Here is a 16,334-nt window from a genome sequence, read left to right on the forward strand (position 1 = left end):
GAAGAGAACAGTTGAAGCAATGGTAGTGACTACAAAACCGGCCAATAGGTGGCAGCAGAGTATAAGAGATCAACCAGGGACATGTTGCAACAAGCTCTTTTTTCCAGTCTTTTCACCAGGAATGTGAATAATGATGAAACTTAGCTATATTCTCATGCCAATTGCTGCAAAACGGACACTTTTTTTTCTGATGAGAGAAGAGACTTTAATCTTTCTTTTGGTAGGTTCCATGTTTTTATAGCAATAAAACACAATATTCTGTGGGCCTTGCAAAAATCAGTCCAAATCCACTAAAACACAGTGCAAAGGGGGTTACTTCAGTCAATATGGCTGCCAGTCAATGAGTTCAAAAGAAACCGTTGTACCTGGTTGTTTGAGATAGAGAGTCGAAGGGGAGAGAGTTTCCTCTGCTTGCAGTCGCCAGCGCCCTTGCCCTTGGCCTCACAGTCAACTCCCAAGTTCTGGTTCTGGCCCAGGTCCTCCCGAGCCGGCTCCCTGTCCTTGCGGCTGTTCCGCCGCCGCCCGCCCGAGCCCAGGTTCTCCGTGGGCTCCAGGTTATGCTTCAGCACGGGGCAATCAGGGTTGCCCTTCACGCAGGCGCAGTCCACCTTGTATTTACTGCAAAATGCAGGCTGACGTCATCGTCATCATCATCATCATCATCATCATCATCATCATCAAGGGCTGTGCAATTCATCGAAATTCAATTGCAATTTCAATTATTACACTCCACAATTACAAAATCAGCATAATCATAAAAAATCATTAATACTAATTTTTGACTTGTTTAAACCTATACATTTTTTTTATTTTAAAATAAGTAATTTGATCATTTGTTTTCATCCAAAAGGAACTTGCATAATTAGTGTTTCAAATCATTTTATTTGTCTGAATATTTTTTATGTTTAAACATTTTATTGTTTTGAACCAAAAAAACAAATGATCGTCCTACTACACAGTGCACAAGCTGAAATCCAACTTCAAGTTTTTGCCAACCTAAACAAATATATGTCATTAAAAATATATGTTATTTTAAGTTCTGTTTGGTCTTGCATAATTATAGTGTTTCTATTTTTTTATTGGTCTTAATAATTTTAAATATGTTAACATTTTTTTTGTCCAAAAAAATAAATGATCCTCCTAATGCACAGTGCACAAGCAGCAATCCAACTTCAAGTTATTGCCAACATCAATTAATGAATCAATCAAATTCTGTTTGGTCCAAAAGGAACTTACATCTGGGGATGTCGTTGAGTGTGTGACTCACCAGCTGCCGTAGTCGTAATCAAAGCCGATGGTGATTTCCGTGCCTTTGGCGATGGGCCTCAGCGAGTAGATGTACAAGTGCAACATGCCGTCCTCGATGACGTGGCGCACCTGCCGCGAAGGAAGGAAGGAGACTTGTAGCAGACATTTGTTTATGTGTTGTCGTCGGGGGTGTGGCCTCACCTCAGCGTTGGGCGTGCACGAGCGGCGGACGAAGCGCGCCTCGTTGCCGAAGCTACGCGCGTCCACGCACATCTCCACCCCGTCGAATTTGGAGTAGAATAAGACAAATGGGTACGGTCTAGAAAAGCAGAGAAGCAGAGACAAGAGTCAGCTGGCGTTGCCGGATTGCACACAACTGGATCTTCTTCTCCAGCAGGGTTCCAACTGCTTGAGGCAAGTTCAATGCACAAATCTCCATTTCAGATAAAAATACATTGAAGATCAATTTGGCATGACTTCCTGATGTCCCATGTTGCCCAAAGTTGATCCTTAAGAGTTCCAATGAACTCATGAAGGCCGGGAGTGCGTGAAGTTCCGTGAACGTGCTTCTACCGTTAAAGCCGGGAGAGTGGACAAGTCAATTTTGTCTTGTTTTGACCAATTGTTGCTCTCTTAGCCGATGATTTGCGTCCGAATATGTACGAGAGGGTGATATGGGCCTCGTTTAGCACGTCCTGGAATTTTTGAATATTTATGGCTGACGCAGATTCACGCGAGTTATGAAATAAATGACGCAATTAACGACAACGCGGGAGGAATTTGACAGCGACATACTGTTAAGAAATATGTTTGGAGACTATGACGATGTTGAAAATCTTGTAACGGAACGGATGAAGAATAATTACCACTCTATCCTCCGAGGTTATTACAACTGTGCTCCAGTGGTGAAGGTAAATATACTCGCAGATGCGACATTTGTTTGTTGATTTTTAAAAAAAATATATGTTGAAGACTTGTAATAATAAACTTAGGTTTGTGTGAACACCACAGGTGGAAGCTCTGAAATGTTTTTGGAATTATGTTTCTAGAAGCTTCAGGAGCTGAGATATCAATTATTTTTCAGATTTTTGAATTTCCAGGAAAACTTGCGGTTTTCACGGGTGACTCAAAAGTCATCCAGAGGTTTTCGCTGCATGTTTTGTCAGACGCGTTAACGGGTTCAAGTCACATCATCATTTTGTTGGTCCTGCTTTGTCAGTCTCTCATCTTACTGTGAGCCTGAGTTTTAAATCAATCATTTCTTTGGAGATTTGCAATTTTACTTACAATGACAATATCTTGCTTTTACATTTAAGACTTTTGAAAGATTGATTTGAATGGCAAATAAGGTCTTGTTTTGCCATTTGTGGATGGAATATTTGAAAAAAGGGAAGGATCCACGGGAACGTCATGATGATGTCAAAATGTGAATGGCAAGAAGACAAATTGTGAACCAATTGGAATCAAAGCAGTAAATCTATTGGCCCGTTTATCAAACTATTTGGAATGTTAATAGCAAATGGAATGAGCAATCGGACGTGTGTTTTTGTAAGTTGAATTGTAGTGATCATGAGATTGCAGTCTTGAACTGACCTCTTGAAGAAGTATCCGTTGGCTTCAAACTGCTGGCGAAGCATAAACTTGCCCCTGTACTCAATGATGAGGGAATCCGGGGCCAAGTCCCTGACGGCCTTCAGGATTTTCTTGTTCTTTTGAACGTGACTCTGCGGTAAAAAAGAGAACAGTGAGCCACCGGGCCTGAACAAAGGCAAGCAAAGAGCATCTTGCGTTTTGCCGTTACCTCCACGGGGGGCTTGAAGGAGGGCGGGTGCGTGTTGTACGCCAGGCTCTTGCCGTCGCCTTGCTCCTTGTAGCGCAGCAGCACCTGCACGTCCTCGCTGTACTGGTTGCTGCTGGCCTCCTCATAGCGCTCCATCCATGTCTTAATCTTGTTCTCCCACAGCGCCGGCTGCTCGCTCACCTCATGCTCGGGAGCGGCGCCCTGCGCCGGGTGAGGAAGGACGAGGTCATAACAGGATGGGCGCAGACAACCGCGTCTTGTTGCGCCATGCGTGCGCATTTTTTTTTTTTACCTTTACTCTTGACGACTTTCTTGAGCCCTCTCGGAAGGCCTGCAACAGAAAGCATGTTATGTCAAACACAAGTCAACTGGACTCCATTTAGAGATGGACCAAATAGACACTGTTTTCGAGTCATATTTACACTCGGAAGAGAGTAAAATAAATAAGTCACTCAAGGGTTGAAGAACAAACTCACGACCTTTAGCTTGGGAGACTGCCGATCGACTCCCCGAGCCACGCGGCTCCTGCCGTGTGTTGTTAGTATATTGTTCGTGTCAGCTGGAATCTTCAAACTCCAAGCAAACCGTAGGACGAGCAACAGCTCAGGTGCTAGTGTGCCAGTCTCCCAAGCTGAAGCTTGTCTAATTTGATTTTTCCAATTCTGATTTTACTCTCCTCCAAGTGTAAAAAGGCTATGTTCACACTGCAGGTCTTAATGCTCAATTCCTATTTTTTGTGAGTAAGCGTTCACATGACCTATTAATTGCAACCTCAGTCTGTCTGCTGTGTGAACGTTATGTGTCCCCAAAGTGACCCACATGTGCAGAAGAAGATACGACGTCACTCACAACGCTGTGTTTGTGGAAGTAAATACGTATGGTCCAGCGTGTCAGGGCCACGGACATTTATAAATCCGTCGTGGGGGCTCATATTTTGTGAAAATGAGGCGAGCTTGTTGGAGCTCCTGCTCTCACGGCGACCTCTCCTTTGTTTCTCCCCTAACATTGCCGCGCGTAATCAATGAGTGTCTATCTTAATATCACCACAAATGTCAGCTTTATCCATAATTTTTAAGTGGGATTAAATTCAAATTCACGTACGTCTCCCGAGTAACGCCCCCACCCGCACGGACGGCACGGAGCGCATATTGGACTTTTGATGACGTAGAGGTCAGATCTATGAGATTCGGCCGTTCAGACTGCGGTCGCATTGCAAAAAAAATCGGATAAGTGTCCGATCACAGACCACATATGAAAGCGACACAGGTCGGATATGAAAAAAAAAATTGTAATCGAGACGTTCAGACTGACAAAAACAAAAACAAAAACAAAAACAAAAAAAGTCAGATACAGGTCGTATTTGGGCAGAAAAATCCCATCTGGGTAATATTTGCCTGCAGTGTGAACGTAAGCTAAGACTCTAAACCCAAGTCTATTTGGTCCCACTCGAAATAGAGTCAAATTTACTCGACAGAATTTACTGTGTAGGGCTATGAGGCTTTTGGGTGAAATTTGAAACGAACCTAACACACAGGTGTCAAAGTCCAGTCCTCGATGGCCCGAGTGGTACATGTTTTCCAGGTTTCCCTACTCCAACACACCCGATTCAATCATCAGGATCATTATCAGGCTCCTGCAGAGCCTGCTGATCAGCTTAAATGTGAATCAGTTGAGTTGAACGTGGGAAACCGGGAAAACGTGCAGGACTCCAGCCCTCGAGGACCGGACTTTGACGCCACTGACCGAAAAGGAAGCAGAACATTTGTAAGCGCCTATTTATGTTTTGCATGTGGAAATGACCTTCTTGGCTCGTGCGGAAGAGGCCGGGGTTTCCTTTTCGCCGCTCTTCTTGCGCTTCTTATCCGCCTGCTTGTTGCAGAGGCGGCCGGTGGTGAGAGTGATGGCGGTGGGCGTGTGCTGGAAAGTGGAGTAGAGCTCCAGAGGCACCTCGTCCCCGCTCTCCGTAGCGCTGGTGTCCCCATCTACTTGAATGACAACAACCGATCCAGCAGCACACATCAGACAGACTTCTTCAGAATGTGTCCAGCAGGTGTCACTGTTTCACACAGGTGTGCCCTACAAACACCACTGCCATCATTAGGGTTAGCTAGCAGACCACAAATATGTGCTACTGAGAATGTTGCCAACTCATTTTTAGAGAATGGTGCTGAAGGTGAGTTGATTTGTTGGAAAAAGTGACTAAACGACATTGCAATTGCGTGACAATATCACTGAGTCAAAAATACGAGTCTGTAGCATTGAACAGACTGACCATAACTATTTATTGATCCTTTCATTTATATTTGTTTGGTTTTCGCTCTGTTCATAAAGCATTTTAGCAGACAATTCAACAGGGAAAAATACACCTTTAAAATCAGTAAATAATCTTCTTTTTTGCCTGCGGTGAGCATGTAGTATTTATTACCCCAAGCGAGACAGAGAAACTCATTGTGTTGTTTAGGGAAAATGTGTGTGCTTTTTGCATTTGAGTCACTTTTTCAACAAATTTCCACAGAAGTTTCGTTAGCCTAATAGCCCAATTCATTGGTCATTTGTAACTTTCTGTTAGCAAGTCAATAATAAAAAAGAAAAAATGCCAATGTGCTTGTTTTGCAAAAACATTCAAACATGACTTGGGCAAGCAACGGTTTTAAAAGGAGCTACATTCACTTTGTAGCTGCTAGCAGCAGAAGTGTCGAGTTTCTACCTGACAAACATTCCCGCTTCCTGGTCTGCAGAAGGACGGCCCTCTCCCGGTCCAGGTGTCTGGGCTGGCAGCGCTCGCACAGGTACGTCTCGGGAATGTTCTGCCTGTCGATGCCCATGCAGTCGATGTGCTGCCAGGCGCTAAGAGAAGAGGACAATCAAAGCACAGAGCAGCGTCAGCAGCCGACGGGCGCGGTGTTGCCAGCGGGCGACCAACCGGCCAAGCGACCCACCTGCACTTGTCGCAGCAGATCATGTAGCCGTCGTCATGCGTAAAGCCGCAGATGCAGCGGGTGATGTCGGCCCCGTAGCTGCCGTCCTCCGAGGTGCTGAGCGTGGTGCCCGTGGACGCGTCATCCTGGCCGCCCGGAACAAACAAACCCCCGTCGCCCTGACGGATCAACATGGAGGGGGGAGGCGAGGCCGGCGGCGTGGGCGGGGGCCGCGCCCCATAGTTGTGGTCCTGGTTGGCGAGAACGACAAACGACGAGAGAACATTTCCGACTTGAAGTGTTTATTTTCATTGAGTTAGAGTTTTATAGCCTTTTGATTAAAATCAATGAAAAGTTTGAGTCATCATTTACTCATCTGATTGTATTTTAGTTTTAATACAATTTAAAGAGCAATTTTAGTTGACTAAATTACCCTTAAGCATACATTTCAACTTTTATAGTAAATTACAACACACCTATTTGTAACTGTACTTTAACACACAAGACACATTGAATACAACGGTGTCTTTTATTAATTGTTCCATGAAACACGTTGAACTGAATAATATAACTTTGTTTTCACCTCAATTAAAAAAAAAAAAAAAAAGTATATAATTGCTTGAGCTTAATCTTACAGCTGCACAATGAATGTAAACATGTTCAAACGTGAAAATGGAACAGTTTGTAAGTGCTTCTTTTCTCCCATCGGCGTTTCATTCCTTCTGATTGGATTGTGGCAATTTTCCTCACTGTGTTTTCATTTTCATTGTAGTCATTATAAAATTGTCATTCCATTTATTTTGTGATTCCATTTTAGTTATGGTTTTCGTCTCAATGAATGGCTTCTATTTGAGTTTTTCATTTCATTTTCGTCTGGAAAAAAAAATGTGATGAAAATGCCGACAATTTTTCATCGACGAAATGATGAGTGCCAGCTCGGTCGTTCGCTCCATCTACTCACAGCATAAGGCAGGCCGATGTAACTGTGGGAATGGTGATGAGAGCTGTAGATCTGGTGCGGGTAGCTGGACTTTTCCACCACCACGGGGCTGGCCTCCACCGACTCAGGTCTGCACACAACATGCACACAATTAGCAAGCACGCTGTAATATTGGCTCCGTTTTCTCTGCCTCTGCTGGCACGACTACGGACGCGTGCGACTGGAAGCACCTGTCTGTCGACGAGGCAGCTCGTTGGGATGTCGTCACACAATCGTTTGTTTGGCAGGTTGACTCATGCCAAACCTGTACATCCACTTTCTACAACAAAAAAAAAAAAAAAAAAAAAAAAAAAACCTTTTTGGTCGTTTGGGAGCAACCCAAGTTGCGCTTTAAGTGTCACATGGCGGAAGTGGTGTGGTCCCAAGTCACCGTTCATTTCAAGCTTTCTTCAGCATAAAAAAAAAAAAAAATCTCAAAGGTCTCAACTCAAATAAATGCACCTTCTTCCATCTAATTACCGTACATGAAACAATTCTGTAAAGTTAAAAAAAAGGCTGATGTGCTAAAGTAAAAGAGGTGAAACTTCACAGTGAAGCCATGCAGCATTTCACACACGCCGCTTTCCTTCGTTCTCGTTTACACATTGGACGTTTTCAAGGAGCCATCTTCAAACAATGTGACAAAAGAGAAGCAACAAATTGAACTCCATTGAAATCTCAAACTCAAATCATCATTTTGACGCTTACAGTACCTGTCACAAGCCCCCTCGCACAACTTGCCACTTTAAATTCAACGCTTCCTGCCGCCGTCAACTTGAAAAGTGAACAGGTGTGTGCACGAGGTGTGGAGGCAGAACTGTCTTGAGGTGTGTGTGTGTGTGTGTGGGTGTGTGTGTGTGTGTGTGGGTGTGTGTGTGTGTGTGGGGGGGGGATGGGGTAAAAGGCTCGTTTGTGTGTCTACACTACTGATTAACTGCCACACTGGCGCTCCTAACCGTCGCAGGCGTGAGAGACATTGAAAAGAAAAAAATGAAAGCCAGTGTACAACCTTTTACAAGGGGTCGGAATCTCTGACATGAGGCCGATTCGATATGTATCTCGATACACAAGTTGCGGCGATTCGATTGAAAAACGATTATCTTTCAGAACAGAACGGTTCGATACGGTTCGATTAGGTTTGGGAACGATACAATTTTCGATTCGATATGATTAAAACTTATAGTGACATTTGTTGCTTGTAAACAATCTTAAAACACCACAAATTTTTACAGTATCTACAAATGTGTTAAAAAAGAACAACAACAATGTCTTCTATATTTTTATATATTGAATCAATTATTTAAATGGACCGGAAAAAAGGGCTGGGCGATAGGACTGAAAAATGTATGTATCAGTTTAAATATTTATTAGTTGTTATTGACAGTTATAATTGTTTTTTGTTTTTTTGTTTTTTAATTCAAAATAAGGATCAGGAAAACAAAAGGCTGATAATTCAATTTGAAATATAAATATTTAACCTTTAAAAAAACACCAACACAATTAAACAGAATATGTCCACATTGTGAAGTATTTCAGAAACATAAATTTAAAACATGAAATAAACCTACCGTCCAGCCAAAAGAAATATGAAGCCACCTTATGGAACAATAAATCTATCAAACACATTTTAACAACTTAATATATCCAAAAATATTTCCAAAAGTGCCCTAACCTTTTTATCAACAATTCTTGTTTTTAACAATTTTTGTTTTTCTTTGCCATCACATTCATTTTTGGTTAATGTAGGATATCTTTTTTGTTTTTTTAATCTGAGACACGATGATGACCACGGAATCACTCCTGTTTGTTTTGTTTTTTGGGCTGTCGTTCATTTTGAGTTTGATGACGTAATTGCGGGCACGTCTCAGTTCCCTGCTGCTCATGCTAGTTGTGTACATTGACAGGGAGCCACAAACTGAGAAATGAGATACTTGCAGTGTGCTTTTAGCTTAGCTGGTGTGTTGGCTGTGGGGCAAACCTGTGTCGTTTGAATCCATGCATTGGATCGTCACGGGAGTTATTCTTTTTGGCTCGCGCGCAGTACCAACGCCGGCCCGGGACATACAAGTGCACCGAGAGGACTCGATAGCCATGGGAAATACCGAGATGTACGGCACCGGCTTCTGCTAACTGTCTCCATTTGCATGTTGTCACTCGTTGTGCGCGACTGCGCGCGTGCCGTGTCGGGAGCACGGCGTTGACGGTAGGCGGAAAAAAAAAGAGCCGTAACGTCTTTGCATTATGTTTACAACATCCTGGGAATGATGCGTCTCTGAGCGCTACTTTGCTAGCTCTCTGTAAACACGGAAGTAGTTTGAATAGTGACACTACTGAAATGTAAAGAAAACAACAAGTAGAGCACGGCGCAAAATTCTTGCTATTGTTATGAAAACCAGAAAGCCTCACTAGCAACCGATTCACAGCCACGCGATATCCGGTCCACAGCTTTACAAGCAATGTATCTAAAGATTCCCGGCGGATTTTGTTTCGGTTGACAAGTCTGCTACCGATACGTTTAGCTCCCCTTGACGAACGATGTTTTTTTTGTCCCACCCCTAGTATATATATGTGTATATGTATATGTGAATGTATATGTGAATGTGTATATGTGAATGTATATATATATATATATATATATATATATATATATATATATATATATATATATGTGTATAGTTCTTCAGGATGGTAGCAATGGTAGACTTACTTCATTCGCGAGCGTTTCACCGCGTAGAGTGTTTATGGAACGGTTGCCGCTCATTCGCGCTTTCGTGCTCACCGGAGCGGAGGAGGTGTGTCCCTTGGTGTACAAGGAAGTGGAGCACTTTAGCGAGTCAACAAAAAGTGAGCACCGCCAACTACTTTCACCTCTTTCCTGGGACTAAACAGCCGTGGCACTATTTTCTCCTTTTTTGAGGTACGTGATAGCACTTTCGCTTTTTTTAGTGGCGCAAACTCCATTGACTACAATGCAAACGCGCCGCCGTCCCTCGCTTTTGGTGAGAACGTAGCATGAGGCTTAACACTAGCCTGTGGTGGGGTCTTTTTCGGTCCCATAATAGCAAAAGTACACTCAATATGGTCCAAAATGTCTATCAAACACAAACCGCGTCCGCACTAAAAGAAAGGGGGTGACGCACTGGGACGCCGTGAGCGTGCGTCAGCTTCTCGTGGCCGCCACTGTGGTGTTGTTCGACCGCGTGGTTTGGTTCGTCCGCCGAAAACTAGTTCGTCAGCAGAGACTATATGCTCGCGAATTTAATGTTCTTGAGGCGAAAAGTTCGTGAGCTTAAGCGTTCGTCAGCGGAGGTTTTACTGTATATAAAATTGTTTTTTCTTTTTGGTATGATTTTTACTTTATTATAAATGTCATGGAGCGATGGGACCGTGGGAAAGGTCTCGTTAAGACCAATCAGCGGCTACCCGAACGTGCCTGGTCGGACGTAGGCTTCGAGAGATACGGCCGCGTATATGGGAAAAGGAAAAAAAAAAAAAACTAGAGCTGCAAGCAGCTATAAAGGGCCCTCGCAGCCCGGGCCACGTTGGGGTACTGGCACATTGGAAGCAGAATTTCTTTAACAATGCCATGATAAACCTTAACATTTGGATTTTTTATTTTTTTTTGCCAGGTGTGATGAGTGTGTCAAGCTCAATGGGTTTTGGTGAATGTTTAGATCTGCAAAAATCAGTGTACTTTTTTATTTTTAGGTAATGAGTTGCCCTGATTGGTATTTTTTGTAGTACATTTACACATCATCGCTCGTACTCATTGCACAATGTTGCTTTTGTTGTCCATAGAGGCGATCAAAAAAAATTAAACTAAATAAAAAAGTACATATGTTTGGATCGGTCTGATGCCAGTGAACATATTTAGTGGTGGAAAGGAAAAGAATATTCATAAATGACTTAGTTATCACACTTACAATGAGTTTAAAATTTTTGTAAAAATACCGTAAGTGAGGCAATTTTTTTTATGACTCAAGGACGAGGTGGCACTGTATTTACAACTGAATTTTGTCATAGAGATACCTTCAGGCCTTGACTATAAATATACATTTCAAGTATGGGATTTTTTGGAGCATGTACCTGGGAATTATTAAGCATATCCTTCATTCACGACATTGCTTTTAATGTCCATAGAGGCTATCAAAAATCAATAAAACTAAATAACAAAAATATGTATGTTTGGTTAGGTCTGATGCCAGTGAACATTTTGCGTGGTGGAAAGTACAAGAATATTCATAAATGACATAGTTATAACACTTAGAATGAGTTTACATTTTTTGTAAAAATACCGTAAGTGGGGTATTTTTTTTTCATTCCTCAAGGGCAAGGTGGCGCTGCATATATAACTGAATGCTGTCATAGAGATAGCTTCAGGCCTTAAATATTAACATACATGTCAAGTTTGGGATTTTTTGGAGCATGTACCAGGGAGTTATTAAGCATATCCTTTTTCATTGCGAAACACAAAATTTGATGCTCCGCCCTCATATATAGTATTCCGAAAAGTCAAGATTTTTCCCACTGTTGTTGGCTCAGGTCTTGACATGGTCCAGGTCAAGTTTGAAGTCAGTCGGATGAAACGTGTAGGAGAAGTGGGCAAAAGTATGCTTCCTGTAAATGTGCAAAAATCGTCAAAAATGGGACATTCAAAAATGTGTAACTCGCTTCCTGTTCATTTTAGCACATGGGTCCAAGAGACTTTTTTGTAGGTCTTGGGCTCCCTCATACACCTAAAAATTACCAAAGATCTTGCTTCAACGTACAAGCGGGGCTGTTTAGTTAAAAATTTCTAGGGGGCGCTATTGAGTCATTTTTGTAAAAATAGCACAATACATGATAAAATATTACTCATTTTGCCAGGCCAGATGTGTGTGCCAAGTTTCATGACTTTCTGTGCATGTTTAGACCCTCAAAATCGGCGTTGTTTTCTTGGCGAACAGTGCTTAGCCACGCCCACAGCGTTTCGCGAAAACTCACAAACTTTGTGTTGTGACATCATGAAGGCCGAAACTCTCATCTGAGCAAATGTGAGGTAGGTCCAGTTAACATGTTTGGAGAAAAACGTTGAAGAAAATTCGTAAGAAAGAAAATTGCCACAAGGTGGCGCTATCAGCAAGATTAAATATAAGTTCGTAGATGTCTTAAGAGCTGGACTCTCATCAAATTTGTGAAATTTTGAGAAGATAGGATCATCTCGGTCAATTTAAAGCAGCTTTTATTGTAACGAAAAATCTTCAGACTTTGCGGCACCGTAACGGCCACACCCTTTGGCGAAAAGTTACAATATTCGGTGTGGGGCATGATCAACATCTTAAGGCTTTTCTGACCAATTTTCAACTGGATCCCTTCAACGAGCTCAGCACAGTAGCTAAAAACGTAAAGTATGACATTTATTGTCACCACTAGGTGGTCCTCTACGTATAACTGAATTTTATGAAATAGATGTTTTCAGGCCCTGACTATTAAGTTGCATGAGAAGTTTGCGATTTTTTGGAGCTTGTACATGGGAGTTATTAAGCATTTTGTCTTTCTGGACAAATGAAATTTGAAAGGCAATTTTTGATGCCCCGCCCCCGTCATATAGTATTTAGAATAGTCAAGATATTTTGCCCAGTTGTTGTCTCAGGTCTTGAGATGATACATGGCAAGTTTGAAGTCAATTGGATGAAAAATGTTTGCAAAGGGGGGAAAAGCATGACCACAGTGAATGTGCCAAAATTGGACATTCAAAAATTCATAGCTCACTTCCTGTACATTTTAGGAAATGGCTTCCACTGACTTTTTTGTGCGTCTCGGGGTGCTACACGTGCCTGCCAATTTTCGTAGCTCTAGGTCAAACGGGCCAGGATTGGTCTTTATTTTTCGACGCTAGGGGGCACTATAGAGTCGCGTTGTTATGACAACCACAAAATATAAAATTTTTCGCCGGGCCCGAAGAGATTGCAAAAAGTTTGGTGAATTTTCGTAAATGTTTAGGTCCTCAAAAATGCGATCGTTTGCGGAGAATAAAGAAGAAGAAGAAGCGGAATAATAATAATAATAATTTTTACAAAAACAATAGGGACCTCACAGCGGTCGCTGCTCGGGCCCTAAAAAGCATTGTGTAAAAAAAAAAATACACAAAACAGCAAGCCCGCAAAAGACAAACCCGCAATAAATGAGGGAACACTGTACCTAAAAAAAAGGACATTTTTATTATCTAATGGAGTACCATTCTTTTCATGTGACAAAATAAGCAAACTCAAGATATTTGTGAATTAATTGTAATGTTCCACTATTGGATGGCGGTGCATATTTTAGGTAATGTCTGACTGGTCAAATTCAGATCAAAGCATCAAATTCCAGATGAAACTTATCAATATCTTTGCGATATGCATATTGCTTGAATAGTGATGCTACTGAAATGTAAACAAAACAAGTAGAGCACGGTGCAGAACTCTTGCTATTGTTATGAAAACCATACAGCCTCACTCGCAACCGATTCATAGCCACGCGATATCCGGTCCACAGCTTTACAAGCAATGTATCTCAGGATTCCTGGCGGATTTTGTATCGGTTGACAAGTCTGCTACCGATACGGTCGTTTAGCTCCCCTTGACGACCGATGGTTCGGTCGAATCGGTTTTTTGTCCCACCCCTACCTTTTACCCGTCAATCATTGACAGCAGCAAATCGGACATGACCATAAAATAGTGTGCAAAAAGAAATACACTTTGAGGTAACTAATAAAGAAAGGAAATATGTCAGATATTTCGTGTGACTTTTCCCTGGCAATTGACTGATTTACGATGTGGAAACTGGCTCTGGTGAACTGACAACAAACAAACAATATACAGCAAAGCCCCACCACTATATCACCAACTTTGAAGCTATTTAGGGCCCGAGCAGCGATCGCTGCGAGGTCCCTATTGTTTTTGTAAAAATTATTATTATTAGGGCCCGAGCAGCGACCGCTGCGAGGTCCCTATTGTTTTTGTAAAAATTGTTATTAGGGCCCGAGCAGCGACCGCTGCGAGGTCCCTATTGTTTTTGTAAAAATTCTTCTTCTTCTTCTTTATTCTCCGCAAACGATCGCGATTTTGGGTACCTAAACATTCACGAAAACTCACCGAACTTTGTACACTCCTCAGGCCCGGCGAAAAATTTGATATTATTAAGTCGTCATAACAATGCGACTCGATAGCGCCCCCTAGCGTAGAAAAATAAAAACCAAGCCCGGCACGTTTGAGCTAGAGCAACAAAAATTGGCAGGCACGTGTAGCACCCCGAGACGCACAAAAAAAGTCTATTGGGACCATGGAGCTAAAATGTACAGGAAGTGAGCTATGAATTTTTTTATGTCCAATTTTGGCCTATTTTGGCACATTCACTGTGGTCATGCTTTTTCCCCCTTTGCAAACATTTTTCATCCAATTGACTTCAAACTTGGCATTTATCATCTCAAGACCTGAGAGAACAACTGGGCAAAACATCTTGCCTTTTTGAAATACTATATGACGGGGGCAGGGCATCAAATATTGCCTTTAAAATTTCATTTGTCCAGAAAGAGCAAATGCTTAATAACTCCCATGTTCAAGCTCCAAAAAATCTCAAACTTCTCAGGCAACGTAATAGTCACGGCCTGAACACATCTATATGATAAAATTCAGTTATACATATAGCGCCACCTAGTGGTTACAATAAATGTCATACTTTACGTTTTTAGCTACTGTGCTGAGCTCGTTGAAGGGATCCAGTTGAAAATTGGTCAGAAAAGCCTTAAGATGTTGATCATGCCCCACACCGAATATTGTAACTTTTCGCCAAAGGGCGTGGCCGCTACGGTGATGCAAAGTCTGAAGATTTTTCGTGAAAATAAAAGCTGCATTAACTTGACCGAGATGATCCTATCTTCTCAAAATTTCACACATTTGATGAGAGTCCAGCCCTAAGGACATCTACTAACTTATATTTCATCTAACTGATAGCGCCACCTAGTGGCAATTTTTTTTCTTACGAATTTTCTTCTACGTTTTTCTCCAAACACGTTAACTGGACCTACCTCATATTTGCTCAGATGAGGGTTTCGGCCTTCATGATGTCACAACACGAAGTTTATGAGTTTTCGCGAATTGCTGTGGGCGTGGCTAAGCGCTGTTCGCCAAGAAAACAACGCCAGTTTTGAGGGTCTAAACATGCACAGAAACTCATGAAACTTGGCACACACATCTGGCCTGGTAAAATGAGCAATATTTTATTGTTGATTGTGCTATTTTTACAAAAATGACTCAAGAGCGCCCCCTAGAAATTTTTAACGAAGCAGCCCCCGTTGTACGTTTAAGCAAGAATGACGAATATTTTTAGGTGTATGAGGGAGCCCAAGACCTACAAAAAAGTCTCTTGTACCCATATGCTAAAATGAACAGGAAGTGAGCTACGAATTTTTGAATGTCCCATTTTTGACGATTTTTGCACATTCACAGGGGGCAGACTTTTGCCCACTTCTCCTATACGTTTCATCCGACTGAGTTAAGACTTGGCCTGGACCATGTCAAGACCTGAGCCAACGACAGGGGGAAAAATTTTGACTTTTCGAAATACTATATGATGAGGGCGGGGCATCAAAATGTGTGTTTCGCAATGAAAAAGGATATGCTTGATAACGCCCCGGTACATGCTCCAAAAAATCCCAAACTTGACATGTATGTATCGTCAAGGCCTGAAGCTATCTCTATGACAACATTCAGTTATATATGCAGCGCCACCTAGCCCTTGAGGCATAAAAAGAAATACCCCACATATGGTATTTTGTACAAAAAATGTAAACTCATTCTAAGTGAGATAACTAAGTCATTTATGAATATTCTTTTAGTTTCCACCACTCAAAATGTTCACTGGCATCAGACTTATCCAAACATATATATATTTTTATTTATTTTTGATAACCTCTATGGACATTAAAAGCAATATCGTGTATGAAGGATATGCTTAATAACTCCACGGTACATGCTCCAAAAAAAATCCCACACTTGACATGTATGCTTATAATCAAGGCCTGAAGGTATCTCTATGACAACATTCAGTTATAAATACAGCGCCACCTAGCCCTTGAGGCTTATATAAAAAAAAATAAAAAATACCCCACATACGGTATTTTGTACAAAAAATGTACACTCATTCTAAGTGTGATAACTAAGTCATTTATGAATATTCTTTTAGTTTCCACCACTCAAATTGTTCACTGGCTTCACACCGATCCAAACGTATGTACGTTTCCATTTTGTTTTATTCATTTTTGATTGCCCCTTTGGACAATAAAAGTAACATTGTGCAATGAGTACAACGAGCGATGATGTGTATATACACTTTTACAAAAAAATACCAATCAGGGCAACTCATTGCC

General features: G+C 41.8%; 1 protein-coding gene across 4 annotated transcripts in view; it reads right to left on the reverse strand.

Annotated features, from left to right (window-relative positions):
- kmt2e (lysine (K)-specific methyltransferase 2E) overlaps positions 1–16,334 on the reverse strand; it is a 73,130-nt gene that overhangs the window by 23,292 nt on the left and 33,504 nt on the right. For 3 of the 4 annotated variants that reach the window (XM_077498906.1, XM_077498903.1, XM_077498904.1), the window contains exons 3-12: positions 6,929–7,037; positions 5,989–6,218; positions 5,757–5,896; positions 4,850–5,034; positions 3,342–3,380; positions 3,050–3,250; positions 2,842–2,972; positions 1,450–1,567; positions 1,268–1,377; positions 366–618 (exon numbers count right to left, since the gene is read on the reverse strand). In XM_077498906.1, coding sequence (XP_077355032.1) covers positions 366–618; positions 1,268–1,377; positions 1,450–1,567; positions 2,842–2,972; positions 3,050–3,250; positions 3,342–3,380; positions 4,850–5,034; positions 5,757–5,896; positions 5,989–6,218; positions 6,929–7,037 — 1,516 coding nt within the window. The remainder of the gene's footprint in view (positions 1–365; positions 619–1,267; positions 1,378–1,449; positions 1,568–2,841; positions 2,973–3,049; positions 3,251–3,341; positions 3,381–4,849; positions 5,035–5,756; positions 5,897–5,988; positions 6,219–6,928; positions 7,038–16,334) is intronic. The other variant, XM_077498905.1, reaches the window with a different exon arrangement.

The sequence above is a fragment of the Festucalex cinctus genome, chromosome 16 (genome assembly GCF_051991245.1).
Source record: "Festucalex cinctus isolate MCC-2025b chromosome 16, RoL_Fcin_1.0, whole genome shotgun sequence".
In the NCBI taxonomy this organism is placed as follows: Eukaryota; Metazoa; Chordata; class Actinopteri; order Syngnathiformes; family Syngnathidae; genus Festucalex; species Festucalex cinctus.